This window comes from Dysidea avara, chromosome 12 (genome assembly GCF_963678975.1).
Source record: "Dysidea avara chromosome 12, odDysAvar1.4, whole genome shotgun sequence".
Lineage (NCBI taxonomy): Eukaryota > Metazoa > Porifera > Demospongiae > Dictyoceratida > Dysideidae > Dysidea > Dysidea avara.
Genome location: NC_089283.1, coordinates 15,165,348 through 15,187,955, shown reverse-complemented (window position 1 = coordinate 15,187,955; position 22,608 = coordinate 15,165,348). Strand labels below are relative to the sequence as shown.

Here is a 22,608-nt window from a genome sequence, read left to right as displayed (position 1 = left end):
ACATGACAAATGTGTGTGTGGGAAGGTGTGACAGCAGCAGCAGAAGAGCTGTTGTCTCTCTGTAGTCATAATGGAGCTAATAAGTGTCCTGTTTTCTGTCATTGGAAGGTACTAACTACTTTATCATCATAGACTAGGTGTAGTTGTACTTGTAGTAGGATGTGTTGAGTGTCTGTGGTATTTTAGTTGGATTAGCCAAATTCTAATATTTGCATGTGTTTAATTGAACTGTTCTTTTTTGACATACATAATAATTATGTGTTTAATACACGGTGACTACAATACTGCTACAGAATATGTGTGCATTTTCAAAATGTTTCCAGAGTTTTGGAGGCAGTCCAGATTTTGGCTATCGCCATACAGTTAGGGATCTTCAACTCCGTCCGGTGGACAACCGATGTACGGGCATCGGACACATTTGCATTTGTCAGGGTCCCATATGTATCCAGGGGGGCAAAATCCAATAACAGGGCACTCACAGGTATTCGTGTTTTTGTCACATCTGCTCTTTGGTGATTCGCAGTCTGAATTACTTGTACACTCTCGGCAGTCACATTTGATGTCTTCAGTAAATTCTAAATACCTTTTTTCAACAAAACTACAGAATCGATCACTTTGATCTTTGCATTTGAACACACTGACCCATTGTCTCCATGTACGTGTATGAGTGACTATACATTTGTCATCATCACTACAAACCAATCCAGCACATGACCCGATTCTTACTGTTGGTGAGAATAAGTATCCAGGCTCGGAGTAATCTCTTTTAAGAGGACCACTTGAACAATGGGGCATGTGTATTGGGGTAGTGGCTGCAGAATTACCTGTGAACAACAAGTTTGAAATACCTTAAAGTGTTAGCACATTGACTTTTAGTTTGCAGTGTTTTACAACTTTATCAACGTAAGTGCATAAAACTGTATAGATACAATCTGTCTGTTGTAGCAGCTGTACACTTATATATTTATTTTGGCCTCACTGATCTTGTTAGCTTGAGATGTTATTCCATGTACACTCCCAACCTATGATATGGTATAGAATTATGTACAACCCTTTCAATTGCTACTTACAAGGAGAACGCAGCATGTCACAGTGAACAGCATACTTGAGAGCATCATTTTCTTTGCCTGCTTAAGATGCAGATGTGACATTCTTAATCTGGTCAGCTCAAACTCCTTTTATACTAAACAGTTCCTGTTGTGGTTTGGTCATTCCATGTTGATAATAGTGGATTAGTGGTAAACAAGGGTGGATGTTTTGTCTTTTATAAAACATGCTACATAAGGATGGGTTATCCTTGAGGTTAAAATACATTGTATACGTGACTTTAGCACATCTGTGAAATATCTAAATTTGGTATCTTGTATGTGTAATTCGAAACACTGTTCATATGGCTTCAACAGCGTTTTGTAAACTAATAATATCACAATGGTATATAGTAGTGAGCGTCATAATATAATCATTACTGTGGTTGAACACCAGTTCCTGTCATGTAAATGAAAAAAAGGGATTATATGACCAACACTAAAGAGCAAGATAACATTGGTAAGTCAAGAATCCATATAACATATTGTGCTGGAGGTTTAGCTCTCTTAGTGCTGTTATACGTAACTGCCACTCTTACAAGCATATACCAGCTATAGAATACATATGTGCATTTGGAAAACACATCATAATACAGGTAATGCTTTCAATAGCCTTCATACAGCACCTTGTTACACTTGAAGTTGGAAAACAGTAAAAGATAGTCGATATGGTTTCTGTTAGACACTGATGAGTCTGGTTTATTGTGCTTCTGATTACAGCATCAATGTGAATTTTTAATCTTATTTTTTTGTCACTTCCATTTCTGAACTAACTTCCATTATTTATCAGCCAGTACTGACCAGGTTTTGGTTTCCAATTGTCCCTCTATAGTCATAATGAGCTAATAACTGTCCTGTTTACTGTCATTGGAAGATACAGTGTACTAACTACTTTATCATCATAGACTAGGTGTGGTTGTATTTGAAGTGGGATGTGCTGAGTGTGTTTGGTGTTTTAGTTTTGGCTATCCAGTAGTGTTGCACCGATATCCAAATTAGCCGATTATTCCGATAACCGATATTAAGCAACAGAATTAGCCGATACCGATAACCGATCCGATATACACTAATAACACTAACACTCATCCTCATCATTATTAAATGGCTCATATTAATTGATATACAGCTCATTCTAGGCTAAAATGTCAAGTTAGATGTATACCACAAGTAAAAGTTACTCATGGTAAACAGGTTTTAAGTACATTTTACTACTGCTATACAGTTAAGACAAGTGGCTGGCACTACATAGAAACCTAAAAACCTCAGTTTATTATGGGCATGGCTTGTAGTCACCGCTAAACCATTAACACATAACTTAATTAAAATGCCAAATAACTTATGTCTAGTCTCCCCCACATCATTGTACTACACAGCGCAGTGGAGATTAACATCGGCCTTGATTTAATCAAAACCGATTAATCGGCTAGTAGCCAATATCGGTTAATCGGCTAGTAGCCAATATCGGCCCGATACCGATTATTGAACCGATCATCGGTGCAACACTACTATCCAGTGATACTCTCTCTTGTATCTCTTTAAGCCACAATAGTGACAATATTAAAAATTACACATGAAAAACACATAATGTTTACGTAACAACTGTTGTGGCAACGAAACTGCTGTACATATACACAGATGTTAACAATAAAACAGTTAGCGCTGTTTCTCTAGTTGGTTGAAAATCTGTCCTCAATCAACAATAATTGCCTTTAGATTACTTGAAGACTCCACTTGTGAATGAATAAACTTTTCACACTACTGGAATCTACAGAGTTTTCACAAATCTCAAGGATATCAAACATTTCATGAATTACACACTGCGTTTAAATCATTATTTGATGAAGGAACATCCCAATCAGTGAAACTCCTATACCATTTTGTTCTTTATGATGTCAGCATTCCACAATCTAAATTGCAAGTCTATGTGACCTTCTATATACAAGTTATCAATCGATGAATATCAGTAGCCACTTCAGTGTCTGACAATCCAGGTTAGCTGTGGTCTTACAATTGGAACATTAGCTGTGGATCGATTGCTTCTAATACATTTGCACAACCTCGTATCAAAGTAAAATCCTAAAGGACATTTGTGGTATGGACATGAGGCACATCTGTGTTTGGCACGTTCCCATTTGGGCATGTGTTTGGTGTAAACTTAGGGACAAGACCTTTGTGCTCTGGTTGAAATTGCCTGTACCAATTAGTGATGCACCAATATCACTTTTTCACTACTGATCTGATACTAATACATTTGATTCCGGAAATGGCCGATACCAATACTTTTCCCCACAGGTGTTTCTCACAAGAACCAGCTAGTGATTTAACTTATTACTAAACTCATTTGCTAATCTCATCAAGTGCAGTTTGCTGGTTTTGTGGCTATTAATTTGCATGAAGATAATAGTTTATGGCTTCAATGAATCTTATTTCGTGGCTTACTTCAGGTTTCCAAATAATGCTAGTGGCTGGCTTCTTTTAAGGAATTCATGGCTTATATCAGCTTTTGCTCAACTCTGTTTGATGTGCTATGTACGCCGCCATCTTGATAAGTAATTTAATGATGTCATTTAAAGTATCAGTTGGTATCGGGCTTTTATAGCTTTACCGATACAAGTCCGATACCGCCAAAATAGGGCCGATACCGATACTAGCATCGGTATTAGTGCATCACTAGTACCATTAGGAGCAAACTACGTATCATGTTTTTTTACAATCACGCTGTTGTAGCTATCTAATCCAAAACAGCCAAGCTGTAAAAAAAGAGTGCGGCCCTGAGAAAGGCTATGGTGAAAAAAGATGTGAAATCCAAGGTGGCGGCCAAGAAATGGCTGTGATGGTAGGTTAATGGTAAAAATTTTAATAACGACAATTCAAGTGAATTTTGTGCCAAGACCTAGCGGCACCAAATTCACCTGAATTGTTGTTATTAAAATATTTACCATTAACCTACCATCACAGCCATTTCTTGGCCGCCACCTTGGATTTCACATCTTTTTTCACCATAGCCTTTCTCAGGGCCGCACTCTTTTTTTACAGCTTGGCTGTTTTGGATTAGATTTCACTTCTTTTTGTATTTGTATACCCCAAAGCCGGCCTATGGCCGGCTTTAGGGCTTTTTAACCTGTCATTTTTTCTTTACTACAGGAAGAAGAAAAGATGAAGCATGGTGATTTCTTTGTAGCTGACCTCTCTGCAAGGTGATCCTTCTAGCTGATCTCTCTACCGGATGACTTGTTTGTAGCTGAACTCTCTACAGGGTGATTTGTTTGTAGCTGAATTCTCTACAAGGTAATTTCTTCTAGCTGATCTTTCTACAGGGTGATTTGTTTGTAGCTGAATTCTCTACAGGCCAATTTGTTTGCAGCTGAACTCTCTACATGGTAGTTTCTTTGTAGCTGAACTCTCTACAATGGGACTTCTTCTAGCTGAACTCTCTACAGGGTGACTTGTTTCTAGCTGATCTCTCTACAGTGTAACTTGTTTCTAGCTGAACTCTCTACAGGGTGATTTGTTTGTAACTGAATTCTCTACAAGGTAACTTCTTCTAGCTGATCTTTCTACAGGGTGATTTGTTTGTCTCTACAGGGCAATTTGTTTGCAGCTGAACTCTCTACATGGTAGTTTCTTTGTAGCTGAACTCTCTACAATGTAACTTCTTCTAGCTGAACTCTCTACAGGGTGACTTGTTTCTAGCTGAACTCTCTACAGGGTGATTTGTTTCTAGCTGAGCTCTCTACAAGGTAACTTCTTCTAACTGATCTTTCTACAGGGTGATTTGTTTGTCTCTACAGGGAAATTTGTTTGCAGCTGAACTCTCTACATTGTAGTTTCTTTGTAGCTGAACTCTCTACAATGTAACTTCTTCTAGCTGAACTCTCCACAGGGTAACTTGTTTCTAGCTGAACTCTCTACAGGGTGATTTGTTTGTAGCTGAACTCTCTACAATGTAACTTCTTCTAGCTGAACTCTCTACGGGTGACTTGTTTCTAGCTGATCTCTCTACAGGGTGACTTGTTTGTAGCTGAACTCTCTACAGGGTGATTTGTTTGTAGCTGAACTCTCTACAATGTAACTTCTTCTAGATGATCTTTGTGCAGGGTGATTTGTTTGTAGCTGAATTCTCTACAGGGCAATTTGTTTGCAGCTGAACTCTCTACATGGTAGTTTCTTTGTAGCTGAACTCTCTACAATGTAACTTCTTCTAGCTGAACTCTCTACAGGGTGACTTGTTTCTAGCTGATCTCTCAACAGGGTGACTTGTTTCTAGCTGAACTCTCTACAGGGTGATTTGTTTGTAACTGAACTCTCTACAAGGCAACTTCTTCTAGCTGATCTTTCTACAAGGTGATTTGTCTGTAGCTGAATTCTCTACAGGGCAATTTGTTTGCTGCTGAACTCTCTACATGGTAGTTTCTTTGTAGCTGAACTCTCTACAATGTAACTTCTTCTAGCTGAACTCTCTACAGGGTGACTTGTTTGTAGCTGAACTCTCTACAAGGTAACTTCTTCTAGCTGATCTTTCTACAGGGTGATTTGTTTGTAGCTGAATTCTCTACAGGGCGATTTATTTGCTGCTAAACTCTCTACATGGTAGTTTCTTTGTAGCTGAACTCTCTACAATGTAACTTCTTCTAGCTGAACTCTCTACGGGTGACTTGTTTCTAGCTGATCTCTCTACAGGGTGACTTGTTTCTAGCTGAACTCTCTACAGGGTGATTTGTTTGTAGCTGAACTCTCTACAAGGTAACTTCTTCTAGCTGATCTTTCTACAGGGTGATTGGTTTGGAGCTGAATTCTCTACAGGGCAATTTGTTTGCAGCTGAACTCTCTACATGGTAGTTTCTTTGTAGCTGAACTCTCTACAATGTAACTTCTTCTAGCTGAACTCTCTACAGGGTGACTTGTTTGTAGCTGAACCCTCTACAGGGTGATTTGTTTGTAGCTGAACTCTCTACAAGGTAACTTCTTCTAGCTGATCTTTGTACAGGGTGATTTGTTTGTAGCTGAATTCTCTACAGGGCAATTTGTTTGCAGCTGAACTCTCTACATGGTAGTTTCTTTGTAGCTGAACTCTCTACAATGTAACTTCTTCTAGCTGAACTCTCTACAGGGTGACTTGTTTCTAGCTGATCTCTGTACAGGGTGACTTGTTCCTAGCTGAACTCTCTACAGGTGATTTGTTTGCATATGAACTCTCTTACATGGTGGTTTCTTTGTAGCTGAACTCTCTACAAAGTGACTTCTACCAGCTGATCTATCTACAGGATGACTTGTTTCTAACTGAACTCTCTACAGTGTTATCTGTTCATAGCGGAACTTTGTACTGGGTGATTTGTTTGCAGCTAAACTCTTTGCATGATTGTTTCTTTGTAACTGAACTCTCTACAATGTGACTTCTTCTAGCTGATCTCTCTACAGGATAACTTGTTTCTAACTGAACTCTCTATAGTGTGATCTGTTCATAGCGGAACTTTCTACTGGGTGATTTGTTTGCAGCTAAACTCTTTGCATGATTGTTTCTTTGTAACTGAACTCTCTACAAGGTAACTTCTTCTAGCTGATCTCTCTACAGGGCAATTTGTTTGTAGCTGAATTCTCTACAGGGTGATTTATTTGAGCTGAACTCTCTATATGATGGCTTCTTTGTAGCTGAACGCTCTATTAGGTACCTTCTTTTAGCTGATCTGACTACAGGGTGACTTGTTTGTAGCTGAATTCCCTACAGAATAACTTGCAATGTAATATAACTGTGTAAATTATACATGCAGCTGAATGCTTTATTATGGTGACTGTTCTATTAGAGTATCTCGATCTCGCATTTGCTGCACGTAGTTGCCTTTCGAATCATAACTCAGTGATTTGTAATGCGATTCTTCTGTACTACTGCAAGAACTTTCTATGATGATTATTCCAGCTACATACTGATTTTCAGCTCGTTGCTCTAAGCGGTTTTCCTGGTAGACACGAAAACTAATAGTTTTTTTATTCATAAAAATCGATCGCGTAATTTTGACACAGGTTGGGTTATGTGTCATATCTCCATGGTCTTTATCCCGATTCCTTTCAAACCACAAAAAGGCACTCCTACGATGGTTGCTCCATCCACATATCAATTTTCAACTGATTCCTCCAATGGGTTTACCCTGTAGGCGTGACAGACTTTCGACCTTATTTTACGCAAATAATCCGTCATAACTCCGTGAATGTTTATCGGATTCCTACCAAAGTTGGTACGGAGATCCGCCTTAATGAGCCCTTTAAGTGTACCAAATTTCAGCCCAATCCGAGCATGCGTTCGTGTTTTATGGCGAATTTTGCGAAGTGTGCGAAATGAAGAAGATGAAGAAGAAGAAGAAAAAAACGAAGAAATTAAAACGAAATTTTGTTCGCTCGTATCTCGGAAATGGCTGGAGCGATTTTCTTCAAATTTGGTATGTAGACTCCCCTAACTGGGCGGCACGTCTCTAGCAAATTTGGTTCCAATCGGATAAGGAATCACAGAGCTACATAGGTGTGAAAATTGCGTTTTCTTTCTTCCTGTTAATATACTCACGGTGTGGCGCGCCGGCTTCTTGGGCCGCACGACACACCATCGTGTGTCTTGATTCTTTTAATATATCTTTTAAAGTCAAAGTTGTTGATGAGTAATTCAATGCATGAGTAATCCCTATTGCTAAACTAGTATGATTGTTAGATTGAGATTCATGCTGTATATAATTTTAAACTAGGTTGTATAGCGTATTTACCAATCCTATAATCATTTTAATATATCTTTTAAAGTCAAAGTTGTTGATGAGTAATTCAATGCATGAGTAATCCCTATTGCTAAACTAGTATGATTGTTAGATTGAGATTCATGCTGTATATAATTTTAAACTAGGTTGTATAGCGTATTTACCAATCCTATAATCAGACAATACTAATTAAGGCATGTTTGTATTTATAATGACTTATCTTGTAAGCTGCTTCCACTTGGGAATTATTGGTACGAGGGTACGAGAGGAACTAGAAGTCTATTTCATGTGCACTCTCAACCTATCAAGAAATGCAACCTTTCGTACCACACACATACAGTATTTGCTTTGCTTACAAAGAGAACACAGCACATCACAGTGAACAGCAAACTGGAGCACACATTATTTTCTCTGCTTGCTCAAGACAGCGACTTCATGTGCTTGTTCTAGTCAGGTTGTACTCCTTTTATACTGTACAGTTCCTTGTCATAGTTTTTGTTGTCACATGACAGGTAATTCTTGTGCTGGTGGGCAGTTATAGTGGATTAGTAACTGGTAATTGTAAACAAGGGTGGATGTGTAGTCTTTGTAGACCACAAATGTCATTTTTGAGTTTAGTGGATTCCGTTTTCTAGTATTTTGTTCAGTCAAGCAAAAGAATGAAAAAACTAACTTTCACAGTTTGGTCGAAACAGTGCATATTTGCATGCTTGTGAGCATATGAAGACATGAGTGTAAATGTATTAGTAAAGTCCAACATATGTATGTAAGTGTCACCATGATCTACAGGTGTATACTTACTGTATTTTATGTAGTACAACAATACAGCTAATGTCTGGTCCTTAATTATACGGTACGATAGTACTGTATAGTAGGGACCACAAAGGAGTAGGCGTGGTCCACAAAATAATATCACCCAAAAAAAAACAGCCTCAATTTCCCCTGACAACGATGAGGCAGTATTGGTTAGGTAAAACTAAGCCCAAACAAGCTTTTCAGATCAACCCGAAGGCTTTCAACAAGTTGCTACAGAATTTTTAAAAAAAAATGTATTTAACAGAATTTTCCAGTGACTGACTGACTGACTGACTGACTGACTGACTGACTGACTGACTGACTGACTGACTGACTGACTGACTGACTGACTGACTGACTGACTGACTGACTGACTGACTGACTGACTGACTGACTGACTGACTGACTGACTGACTGACTGACTGACTGACTGACTGATGCCTTCAGACAAGCGTAACTTGATAATGTCTACGACTATGTGCTTGATTATTTCACTGTTCAACTTCACTTCGGCCCGACAGGTGCCTTTTGGCATACCGCAGTATGTACAATGCATTCTTCATGGACTTACCAGTGCTCTCCTTTGTGTCCCATTCATCTTTGCTGACAGCAAAAAATGTCGATTTGGCAATAGCACGTGATGGCTTTTCTTCGTAACGGAAATGGTCTGTATTTTTCATAGTGGCTATTTTAATAACAGAGGTGCTTTTCAAACTGATCTTGATTCGTACTGCTGTGTAACGGGTTGAACATAGCCAACAACAAAACTTAATGGATACTTCACTTTCCAGATGATTACTGGGGCGTGCAGCACCATTTTTTTCTTTCGTTATGCGTGGATTGCAGAGATGCTTTTCAAATAGTTCTTGATTCGAAATGCTGCATAACGGGTTGAACATAACTGACAATGAAACGCAATGGATACTTCACTTTTCAGATGATAATTGGGGTGCACAATGCTATTTCAGATGCGGTATGCATGGATTCACCAGTCATAATTATTTACAAAAATGGTTAACAAATAAGTACACAGAAAAATTTGGAATTTTCAACTAGAGTAGAGACCATAGCACGTTGATAGAAACTACTGAAACAAGCACGATATTAAATCACAGTAAAACAATAAGAAGTGTCATATCCATACTGTGCTCAAGATACCATAATGGAAATGCAGCATAGCAACTCTTGCATTTCAGTGCAGCTCTGAAATCTTAAACCAACGAATGTAGAGTTACTTTGAAAGGGACCAACTGTGCACAATTTCTAAAATAAAATAAAAATTGCAATAGCCCAATGCATCTCCGTGTTGGCTATTATGCTTATTGTCCATATTTTCCATAGCAACTGGCAGAAATGCTTCTTTGTTTGTAATGCTGCGTAGTGGGTGGAGCATAGCTGAAAACAAAGTGTAATGGCCACCTCCCTTTCCGTTACATAATTGATTGTTGGGGTACGCATTCTGACTCAAGATTACTTTTATGGCATTCCTGGCACTGTTCTTTCTTTTATGTGGTGTATACATGGGTTCATTTTGTTATTTTACAGTAAACAAAAATTAGGAATTTTAAGTTGTATTAGGATCAAAGAAAAAAAAAGTTGTGAAACAAGGGAATAGCTAAAAAACGGTGAAACAAGGAAGATTGCCTATATACTGGTGGACATTTAATCCCTAATTCAGTCATGGTTAGTATACTGAAGTTTGGGGGTTATTTCCACTAGAATATCTGCAAGTATAGGCAACCTTCCTGTTTCACCACTTTTTATATTCCCAACTTAAAATTCTTAATTTTTCCTTCTACTTGTATTTGTAATGACTTATCTTGTAAGTTTCCACTTGGGAATTATTGGTACAAGAAGAATAGAGGTCTATTCCATGTGCACTCTCAACATCAAGAAATGCAATGTTTCATGCCATACTCACATGATATTCACTTTGTTTGCAAGGAGAATGCAGCACATCACAGTGAACAGTAAACTTCAGAGTGTCATTTTCTCTGCTTGCTTAACCCTTAAACCTGCAGATAACTTATGGGGAATGCTTGTTTACACAATATGGGCTTGCATGGCGACATTAGGTGATGTACAGTGACAATTCTCATAGTCTAAAACTACATGTTGGTTGAAAGCCTGTTCGCTGGGCTACTTGGAGAAGCTTAAATGAAGAATAAAAACTACATTAAGATCTGACTAGGAACTGTATAGTATAAAAGTTCGACCTGACTAGAATGACCGTTAGAAGTCATTGTCTTAACCTTTAAACCAAGAAAACTGGATTCAAACTTATAATAATATGCCTTGCACAAAACACTGTAACTTTTGAAGCATCTGTCCGATGGCTATACAATTTTTTGTTATTCTACTTGTAGTGTAATAAAGATTAAAATAATACCTTGGGTTTTACCCTAACACTGAATGGTGAGACCAAAACTAGCCGTGTAAATAAATTTTTGGTAAGGAAGCACCCAAACCCTTTGCATACCTAAATAAAGTGGTCCATGACATGATAACGGTTGCTCCTATCACCTTGCAACAAGTTCCGTTCGATTCTTTGTTGTCTTTGTAGACCACAAATGTCATTTTTGAGATTAAAGTACTCTACACGATTGGTGCAGTATCTAGTATTTTGTTCCAGTCAATCAAAGGAATGATACTTGCACAGTTAGGTAAAAGTGTGTGTGCTGCCATGCTTGTGTGCATACGCGAAACATGCAAATTATATAATATAACTATTGTGCCTTTAAGGTGACATTGTCTTATGTACACTGAACAATGATGTAGTCTATTTGATTACAGTATTATGCAAACAATACCAAATTTAGTCTTGCTATACCCATGCAGTTTAAGGAAGACTGGGGTTGCATCATTTCCCTTCACACAGAGAAATTACCCTACAGCCAAAATTAAAGATCTAAATGTCCTTAAATGAGCGTTCTTAGTGTCTGGCTCAGCCATGCTCACACTTAAAGTTTTTTAGAAAAGGTGCATTTGTTTTATGTGTGTTTGTTGGTCTGATGGTATTACAACAGAACCATGCAGTGTGAAGTCACAACCGCATAGTCACATAGGACCAAAATCTTCATAACGTAAACTTTGGTTATCCAAATACTGGCTATCTAAACTCTTTCTGTTAAATAAATGAAGCTTTACTAGAGTAGTTGAATACTCTCGTAATTCTATAGCTAATTTTATAATTTCACATTTTGTTTAAGTATTACTCCTAGGTCTGTAGTTTGTACTATCGTTGTTGTTTTATTCAAATCCACCTGATAACTTGTTGTGTGAGAAGCATATGCATTAAAAAACAGTTACAGTATGTAATTATTGGCTTGTGGCAGAGCTTTGTGTTATATGTGTTCCTAAATGCATACAGATCCCACACACCTATATTCTTTGTATAAACTAGTACCATGGACACCACCGGCAGATACGTACATGGCATGAAAATGGTTTAAAAACAGTGCACCATACTGTGGTTATACTGTATGTTGTTGTTTATTATTTTTTTTTTTTTTTCAGAATATTGTGTACCTTTTAAATGAACTGTTTAAAAGCAGTCAGTATATATGGTGTCTTCCACAGTCTTAATTAGTCAGTCTTATTGTGCTTCTGATTATTGCATCAATGTGGATTTGTAATCTTGTTTCTTCATTCTTTCCATTTTTAACTGTATATATATAGCTCCCATTATTTTATTACCAGCCAGTACTGACCACATTTTGGTTTCCAATTGTCCCGCTATGGTCATAATGAGCTAGTAACTGTCCTGTTTACTGTCATTGGAAGATACTAACTACTTTATCATGATAGACTAGGTGTGCTCTTGAAGTGGGATGTGTTGAGTGTGTTTGGTATGTTAGTTAGGCTATCCCATGATATACGTAAAGTCCTATGTTAAACTTTTCTTTGATAAATTTTTAATGCATGGTGGTGAATACAATGTGTATGCAGATATTACACAAAACATTTTTGTAACAGTTCTAAAGTTTCTAGTGTACTCATGTGACAGTCCGATTTTCCTTGGTCCTTCAGTACTTCTTCACACACTTGCACTTGTAGCGATTCCATGTGTAGCCTCGATGGCATGATCCAGTAGCAGGGCATTCACAGGTCCATGTGTATCTGTTGCACTTCTTAGGCCAACGACAATGTGCATCACTAGTGCACTCGGCACATTTGCAGCTCAAGTGATGGGTGAATTTTAAGTATCGGATTCCATAAAAGTAGCAATATCGGCTTGAGCACTTGTACACAACAACCCATCGATAGAAGTGACGTACACGGGTGGGTACACATTTGCCAGGACGCTTGCAGTACAGATCATCACACAACCAGACCTTGACTGGTGGATAGTAGAAGTATCCACTCTGGTAGTAATCTCTTCTGAAAGGTCCACTTGTGCAGTGGGGGTAACGCCTTGGTCTGATTAAATCTTTGTATTCTTTGGTGGCTTTGGAATTACCTTTAGAAATAAGAGCATCATATTAATACTATTGTCATATATTTTTTTTTATGTGTAGGTGTAGTTACTGAAGGTATGAGTATTTTAACTTCTAATTTGGTAACAAGGTTTGTCTATGTAAGTTTTTAATACTTGCTGTTTGAGTATAACACGTAGGACCAAAACTTTTTAACCATTTAAGCTAACTGTTCACACCGGTATATGCAGGCTTAATTTAAAACTGGTAGAAAACTAACACGAAAGAAATATCGTATACTAAAAATAGTACTGCCTATTAACATGCATATGTAGACTGAGTACTAACTTATCTTATAAGTTTCTCCGACATCAGAGGAACTGGTTCTACGAGAGAAGAGGTCTACCGTTCCATTTGCACTTCCAACCTATCAAAGATAACCAAAACCTTTCATATTAAATATTAGCTTATTGCTTACCAGGAAAATGCAGCACGCCACAGTAAGCAGCAAACTTGAGAGCATCATTTTCTCTGCTTGCTTTAGATGCTGACTTCACATGTTCTTTCTGGTCAAGCTGTATCCCTTTTATACTAGGTCTCTGTCATAGTTTATTGTATTTTGTCGTCATAATTCATGTTGTTAGTGGGCAGTATTAATGGATTAGTGGGTATCAATAGTAAACAAGGGTGGATGTGTTGTCTTTAGTAGTACATGCTTCCCAAGAATTTGTCAATATGGGTTAGCCCCATTAGCTGTGAGGTAAAGTACATTCATCAAGCAACAATATAGGGACCTAGTCCACATTGAGAGCAAGAAAGTAGACAGGCTCTGACTTCCCACATTTACTCTATCTATAGTTCTACATACCACACTATCTTCAATCTTCAAGAAACATAAGTTGAGTTTATGGTCAACACATATTTATGGGGTTAAATGTATTACATTGTTGTTATGTTTGCCGCAAGGTTTTGTTTTTTTCGCTTTTTTTTTCGCTTTTTTTTTCACTGTTCAACATCGCTTCATCCTGAGACATGCCTTTTCACCAACTGCAGTGTGTACAATACATGCATCATGGACTTACCTTTGTCCTCCTTTGTGTCCCAGTTCTTTTGACTGATGATGCAAGGTGTCAAGTCGTTTATAAATGACATGCATTTCTTTTGCCAGCTTCATAAATGGAGTAGTGAGTAATCTGTGGTCTTGGGTTGGCTCCAGCACTGTCATTATTCCAAACTGCTGTTTCAGTGCATGTAATGTATATGTTCATCCATTGTTACTAACACCAGGGTTTTACCACCAACCCATTTAGTGAGACCAGAGTCTGAACATGCAGGTAGAGCTATGTACATTATTTAGCTGGTTAAATATTTGTGGTTGGCAAGAGTAGTCTGTCTGCACAGAAAAAAGACCCATTATGTGATTAAGGTTGTTGATTATATTATTGCATAGATCATTATGATGTTAAGATAACATTGTTTTATTTAGTACACAGGATAACAGTGTAATTTGTTAATCATGGACATTGGAGGCAAACCGCCTACACAGTTCATAGAGGAGATGCAACACGTATTTCACACAGAGACATATAACCTATCAGCAATGCTTGCACATATTTTATTTATTATAAGCACTCAGGTAGAACAATACGTACAGTACTTGTGAAGGTTCCACTCATATAATTTAGACCATACGTATGCAGAAAGCTAATGACCTTGAGAAACTACTCAAGTAGCTCTAACAGTGATGTGTAGTTACTGTACATCATCACTTGTTTCTTGGCACTTCTAACCACAGTTTTGTAAACATACCAAAACAAGTCTTACTAGAGATGCACGATGAAGCATAATCTACAAAAGCACAGTTGTCATTTACCAGTAGAACTCATCTTGGTAGGCTCCATGAAGAAATGGGCTTTTCCAGCCAAAATTATCACCCTAAAATCAGCCTTAATTTGCCTTCATGACAGCTTGGTAGCATTGGTTAGGCACAGCTAAGCCCAAAAATGTCTTCAGACCAACTCCATAAGTTTAACTATTGTGGAACTTAAAAGAGTGAGCTTGTATTGCTACCCACACAATAGATTTTTCATGTTCTTTCCATTGTAATGTGCTAATAACAACAGTACTGTACCTTCGGTTCTTACACTGTACACCACAATGTGACATTACTAGACTTTGTTGTTTCATACGTATCTCAACGTGATTGAATTATGAAAACACTTCTTGGATGTTTTGCTGCTATAAGCAATATGTTTAAATGGCATTCAATTTCAGTCAATCTTTATGTACTTCTGTATGTACAGTTGTGGTTAAACATTTCTTTGTTAGTAACTTCTATATGTACTTACAGTGAAACCTGTCTCTGAAATTTTTACTTATTGGTAATTCACAAAACTATTAACGATTGATGAATTATAAAACTATTAGTCATTGATGAATTACAAAGTGAATTAAAATCACAAAAGAAAGTATATAATTATTTCACTAATTAAGCATGGAAACTCTTGCATTTCAGTGCAGCTCTGAAATCTTAAACCAACGAATGTAGAGTGGCTTTGAAGGGGACCAACTGTGCACAACTTCTAAATAAAAATATTGCAATAGCCAAATGCATGTTCGTGTTGGCTATTATGCTTATTGTCCGTATTTTCCATAGCCACTGGTAGAAATGCTTCTTCGTTTGTAATGCTGTGTAGTGGGCGGAGCATAGCTATAACCAACATTTCCACATTGTCCAACAACGCAATCATGTCACATGATAAGGTGGTAGTTTTACACGTGACAGCTTAAGGCTGTGGACACAAAGTAATATAATATGTAATATTATTACAGTTACTTTATTTTTTGGGTAATATGTAACTGTAACTAAATAGTTCTGTTGCAAGTAATATGTAATATGTAACTAGTTACTTTTATAAAGTAACTTGCCCAACACTGCTTGCTGTATAACATCCTTTGATAATGTAACTCCTTTACTTGACCTGTGAGTTACTGTGAATATATTGTACGAGTGTATGGACATGAATAGTAGGTTGGCGTATGGACTAAAGTAATGTGCTATTGGAATTGTCTGGTGTGTGGTGGTAGAGTTTGTCACGTATGAACCTTATTCACATTGATGTCATAATTGACAAAATGGCCGTGGTAGTGTGGACATTTCGCCATGCTTTCTTTTGAGTAACCAAAATGAACATTGTTTGCAGCTTTCACAACATGGATCATTGGAGAATGAATGTAAGAGGCTAGTAAGCATGATGTGGTGATACAAAAGAATCCCACCAGTCCGTGGTTTTGATATGGATACAAAATTGCACGCATTTTTGTCTTGTAATTAAGTATGTATACCTCACCTTGTCTCTTCCTGCTGTACATAAAAGTTATCGTAGCAAAGCACTATCTCTCCCAATACAACCCTGTACAAAGTGCCCACACTATTGCTGCCATTTTTATGTTGTGATGTCAGTGTGGATAAGGTCCATACTGAGTTCCTACATTGTTTCAATTTTGTGATGTGCATATAATCTTTGTTTTGTAGGTTTTATTGCATATTGGTAGAATTCTGTCCACCAAGTGCGTGTACATGCATATGATGTGAATAGCAAGGTTTTCTTTCTTTGGTATACAATCCACTTTCATAAGCTCATTAATTTTATTCTACATATGTTGGTGCTGTCCTTAACAATAAAGGTTCTGTGTTGTAAGAGTGGGCTAATTATTTGATTAGGCAGTATTGTCTTGTTGTCTGGAGCAATGGTGTAATTTGTTAATCACAGACTTTGGACAATCTACTTACCATAATCACCTCACATATATGTACAGTATTTAGTACCTGTGTAATGTTTTTTGTATATTTAAAATTGTGAAAGAACTGTAAATATTCCATTGAAATAATAAACAACATACATTGTATTGGATGATCATATGTAAAGGATTAACTACACCATCATACCATGCTAAAGTTACCATCTTCAGAACAGTCTTTACTTGAAAGGATCCATTCAGAGCTACGTAAGCAAAAATACATCCCATAATTCTAGTGGAAAATTCAAATCAACAATAGTAGTTGTATAGTCAACTACTTGTTACAAGGTGGGTGGACTACAAGTGCTGTAGGGAAAGAATGGAGCACATGTATGTGTTCACAGTGGCTGAACTGTGAACTTTGAATGTAAACAAGAAGCCTTTGATGTCAACAAAGCTGCAGTTTTGGTAGCTATGTCTGGCTTTACACAGAGTACAATACTTTTACTTGCAGATAATCTAACCTACAGTGTACTTAAATACGTAGTTGAAACTCAAAGCAAGTAGTGAATTATCGACCAGTGCATATCTTTGTTGTTGTTGTTGTTGTTATTGTTGTAAAAGTGTACTTACATACGTATGTCTTAAATCACTGGCCATGCATCTTCATAGTAAATAAGGCCACCTTACTGTACCGGCCATATCAAGGAAGTGTCATGCAGACCTATCTTTTTACTGAATCTTGTCAACTGTTCTAGGCACTTTCCTGTAAATTATCTATTGTTTAAAACAATTTTACAGCCAGTGTGAAGAAATCCATGGTTAGACACACTTGTTAATTTGTGAGCTAAGTGCTGCCATTTTCTGGAGGTAAAACCATAAAAAATTCAGCCACATGTGACCTAGTTCACCATGCATGCAACTTGCAGAAAGCACAAGCAAGTATGTAGATATAATCTGATGTGATGACAAGTGATTATAGCCCTTGCTGTGTTGACAAAGGCGTTATTGCTTTGCAACTGTATTTTGCAATCCACCCATCTAGCTGAAATTTGGTGGGTGGAGGCTGATGAGTTGGGTAGAGTTATCAGGTGGAAAGTTATCGTGAGAGCAGTCAATAAATATATGTGGATAATAGCTTGTGTTGGTGGTCCCTGTAAGAATAACTGACTACAAACCTGGAACAGTGCTTAAAATGTAGCCTAATGACTTTCTATGATGTTTCCATAGAAATTTGTAACTCTGAGAACAGAAAGGTGGTCAACAGTCCACATGTAGAAACTGCAAGAGCCTTTGTCTGATACATACATTCAATTCCACTACCACGATACCTCTTACTTTCTGCTCAGTTAGTCACAGTTACTTAATTAGCTATCTGACTAGATTATTACTCCCATGTGACTGTTTATTACTGAAATGGCTTCATCATGCTCCTGCGCTAAAGTGAATGATTAAATATCAGTGTCTCTCTGGTGTGTTCCAACAAGCTTTAGCAAATCAAGTCTTTACAAAATCAAATTGCAACGTACATTTATTTTTAAATGAATGTATGAGCTGTAAGCTTGTTGTAGAGACACACGCCTGGTTTACAAAATTTGAGAAAATATACTTGTTTGTGTGTGCTGGCTGGCATGCTAATCTGAAGTCAATGATATGTGACAGTTTGTAGAGATCGACTTTTTTGTGAAGGAGTAAGTCTTTCTCTTTGTGCACTGCATGAAGGGATGTGTGTACTTAAGAGTGGCAAACATTGTACAAGATTTTGTTACAGCTTAAAGTTGTGTTTGCATATTTTGGTTCTATTTAATGCCATTTGCAGCACATTGTACAAGGATGTCTGTATTGCTTACTATGAGTGGTTGGTTAGGAAAAGCTTGAAATTATATATCACCATACAAAAGTAATCATCATACAGTACAGTAGTGCTATATATTAGGGATCGGGCTTTTCTGGGCAAAAACGATCAGTCTAGGGACCCGCCGATTATGCTGGCATAATTTTGAGCATAATAGGTACCTAAAAGCATTGAGCATAATGCCAGCATAATAAGTTAAATATTTGTACGATAGTGTAAATTCTTGCTGGAAAATGACAATTGCAAAATAAGATCAATATACTGTAATAGAGCAGTCAGTAATTCTAATAGAGCAATCATCAAACTGACTGTTCTATTAGAGTATATAGATCTTTTCTCTTACATGCAGGCATGCAGCAAGAATTTATTATTTGTGTTTCAGCCACTCATTTTTTTCTTTCTATACAGTGTTAAACTAGTAGCAAAGCATATGAACTAAGGCATGAACATTGAGCATAATCGAGCATAATAGGTAAATATTGAGCATTAATTTATGCATAATGGGTGAATTTTTGAGCAGTGCAGCATAGCATAATAGGTAAAATTATGAGCATAATTGGCGGGTCCCTAACGATCACCCTAAACCAGCCTTGCAATACCTTCCTGGCGCCTTGGCGGTATTAGTTAGGTATAACCAAGTCCTAAAATGCCTTCAGTACAATATGAATTTTTTTTTAAATGGATTTTTCTACCACTTGACTGACTGACTGACCAAACGACTGACTGACTGATGGACCGACTGACCAACTGACGAACCAACCGACTGACTGACTGATTGACTGACCAATGCCTTCAGACTAGTGGTACTTGATAACAGAACAAATTACTGAAATTGTTTTTGTGTATACATAAACCGAATGCAGTTATTTTGATTATCAGAGGTTGCAAATATTCTTCACATGTTTCACTGGTAACTCCAATAAATCTATTGTCTTGAACACATACAATAGTTGTGTCACATGTGTACACTACCTAGCTAAGTCAACATGTATTCCATTTGTACCGATGTAACTAGTTGTGTCTCCATTACAGTCAGATGGAGAGTTGTTGGGTGATGAACATACTGCAGCTATTGCTCTACGTATGGCCATGTCTTGTAACAAACTGATGAACACTTTTAACAGGAAAGGAACATTCAACAGACTGTCTAGTAAGTGAAATTATATTTTCTTGTTCAAAGTATACATATATCCCATAAAAGTCTTGTCTCATTAACACTGTTCTGTATTTTATTAATTCTTTCCGGTATGTTCTGTCAGTTGCAGTATTAGTATTGTTGTCATAGCAACAAAACAATTATACAGTGGAATCTATGAATAACAGTTGCATTTCTGCCAGAAAGTTTGCAAAAAAATTTTTTTGCTATGATCGTTATAATGGTAATTACTATTACGAAGCTCTTGCCATAATATATAGTACTGTTTGGTTATGCCTAACCAGTACTGCCAAGTTGTTGTAAGGTGAGGCTGGTTTTTAAGTGATATTTATTGACAGGAACGTTGATCCCCATTATACAGCACATGCCTGCAGAATAACTCAACATAGTTTCTATAAATTTTCATTTTGACTGAATTTTTCTATTGACTGACTGACTAACTAATGCCTTAAAATTGATTTGTACAGCACTTATATGCTACGAATGCTTAAATTTGCAGAAAGGTCTACAGTGTTTGGACGTACATCAGTACCTCAAAGTGTTTGAAATGAATTGGCAAATTTACTACTCCTTCACATAAATGTATTGTATGTGAAGACATTTCAAATGACAGCAATATTGTTTACATCTACTGCATTGTAAACAAACATGGGTAACTTGTGTTCCCTTTAAACTACAGAAATTTAACAAAGATGCTCAACTCTCTGTGCATGAAATGGGAAACAAGATGGTATAGCAAGTGATAAGTGGTTTAAAGTGGTTTAAAGGGAACTATTGGCATCAAAGCCATTCAACTCCCCATTATTTCACATTCCATGAAATCATCACATAACCATAATTATACACAATTTTATGGCAAGTGGAAAGAAACAACAGGATTTGGGCTTGTACACCGATAGTTAGGCTGGTGGAATACAGCCTAAAAAGTTTTCCCAGCATGACAGATGATTACACTGTGTAGCACTTTGACAACCATGATGGTTATATAGTCAAACAATCCACCTGGTTGTGATACATGACTCAAGTTGTTGTGTAGTATTAATTACGTACAGCTGTAACTCTCTATCCTTTCACAGAGGCACTAGTAGAACAATACTACAACATACCTTAGCCCACTATACATTATCAAATAATCATTAATTTGAACAGCTTCATGATGTAAATAATATCGATAGAGTGTCCTTTAAGATTTGTTGCATTATTTCACTAATCAATTCTTGAAAGATACTTATCTATGAAATGTGCAGATTTTTACCACACACATGGTACTCAAGCTTACCTTGTGCTACTAATAAGTCAGTCTCTCAACCACAATTTCATAACGTTTTGTTCCTTATACAATGCTCCAAAAATTATTTTTAGACACTCTAGCTAATAGTACTCATAACAGTTTTAGCAAAACTGTCATAGTATCATATGGTCATGTAACTTGAGTATTAATTGTTCTGTTCTGTTCAGTCACTTACAGATCTCACACACTTGTGATATGTGTGTCCAACCAGAAAGTGTTTGTAGTAAAGAGAAGAAATAGAGTCTAATCAAGAACATGAATTGGACTATGCATTATGTTGATTGCATGTTGTATTAACAACAACAATTATCTGTAATGGTTAACCATGTGAATTCTACATATTTCAAACTACATAATATTATACTCCTGTACAGTGTTGGGACAGTTACTTTTTAAAGGTAACTCGTTACATATTATTTACAACTGAACTATTTAGTTACAGTTACATATTACCCATATAATAAAGTAACTATGATAATATTACATAATATTATTATATTACTTTGTGTCCACAGCTTTAAGCTGTCACGTATGAAACCACCACTTTATCACGTGACATGATTGCGTTGCTGGACAATGTGCAAATCTTGGTTATAAGCAAGAAGCTGGTGAATAAGCTTCATTCAGTAGGCTTTGTTACTTCGTTGTGGCTAGGCGTTACTCAGTGGATTGCTAACGAGATTAGTAAACTTCGTTACTTAAAGTAATATTAGACTCTTTACAGTACCTTCATTACTTAGGTAACACGTTACATTTGTAAGTAAAGTAACTTGAGTTATATTACCTGTTTTTACAGCATTTGTTATATTACTTTGTTACCACAAAAGTAATAATTATTGCGTAACGCGTTACCCCCAACACTGCTCCTGTACATTTATACATTAGCTAACTTGTGTTAATGGTGTATAGAGAATGCTTCTTAATCAGGATAACAGCCACCTGAGTGTCTCAAATAGTAATTGTACAAGTGAGTCATTCATGTACAAAGTGACCTGTCTAACGCAGCTATTGGGATTTAACAGTGCAATTCAATTGTTGTTTTTTTTATTATGATTAAAGTACCTGGTAAAGGCAGAGCCTGTATACCAGAAGGCCTAAGATTATTAACTGTGTTTGAAAAGTAGGAGAAAGAAGAAAAAATCCATGACTGGACCTGGGCAGCCTCGAACCTGCAGCCATTCGATTAACGCTCGAATGCTTACAGGAGTCTGCCAGGCAGTGAAGATATTTTCTTCTTACTATTTTCAATTGTGCATCATCAACTAAGCAGACATCTATTAGTTAGACCAAGTTTGACTAAACTAAACTCAACTCAGATTAGTTAGACTAAACTCAAATTTGGCAAGCGAGGTCGATGTCCTACCCCAAGTAATGTTTCATATATGTAAATAATGAGCCATTTCTGTTTGGCCATTACTGAGGTATGCAAATACATGAAAATTGCTTGTTCTTGGTTCCTGTAAAAACATGCTTGACTGTCATATGCTCAAACACATTGGTTTTCCTTGATCGTTTGACACATGTACACTGGACTTT

At 37.0% G+C, this 22,608-nt stretch overlaps 3 protein-coding genes across 3 annotated transcripts in view; 1 reads left to right on the top strand and 2 right to left on the bottom strand.

Annotated features, from left to right (window-relative positions):
• The window catches only part of LOC136240680 (ragulator complex protein LAMTOR4-like), a 41,723-nt gene extending 20,328 nt beyond the window's left edge, over positions 1-21,395 (top strand). The window contains exons 3-4 of the mRNA XM_066031703.1: positions 19,658-19,775; positions 21,240-21,395. Of these exons, the coding sequence (XP_065887775.1) occupies positions 19,658-19,775; positions 21,240-21,319 (198 nt within the window). The 3' untranslated portion in view covers positions 21,320-21,395. The remainder of the gene's footprint in view (positions 1-19,657; positions 19,776-21,239) is intronic.
• On the bottom strand, positions 117-1,139 carry LOC136241063 (uncharacterized). Its single transcript, XM_066032238.1, has 3 exons — positions 1,071-1,139; positions 980-1,022; positions 117-824 (listed from the first exon to the last, which is right to left on the bottom strand). The coding sequence occupies exons 1-3, from the start codon at positions 1,116-1,118 to the stop codon at positions 364-366; spliced, it is 552 nt and encodes a 183-aa protein (XP_065888310.1). The 5' UTR covers positions 1,119-1,139; the 3' UTR covers positions 117-363.
• On the bottom strand, positions 12,502-13,604 carry LOC136240400 (uncharacterized). The gene is made up of 3 exons (XM_066031367.1): positions 13,508-13,604; positions 13,378-13,456; positions 12,502-13,073 (listed from the first exon to the last, which is right to left on the bottom strand). Exons 1-3 carry the CDS (start codon positions 13,553-13,555, stop codon positions 12,640-12,642), a joined length of 561 nt encoding a protein of 186 aa, XP_065887439.1. The 5' UTR covers positions 13,556-13,604; the 3' UTR covers positions 12,502-12,639.
• Positions 21,396-22,608: the final 1,213 nt, after the last annotated feature.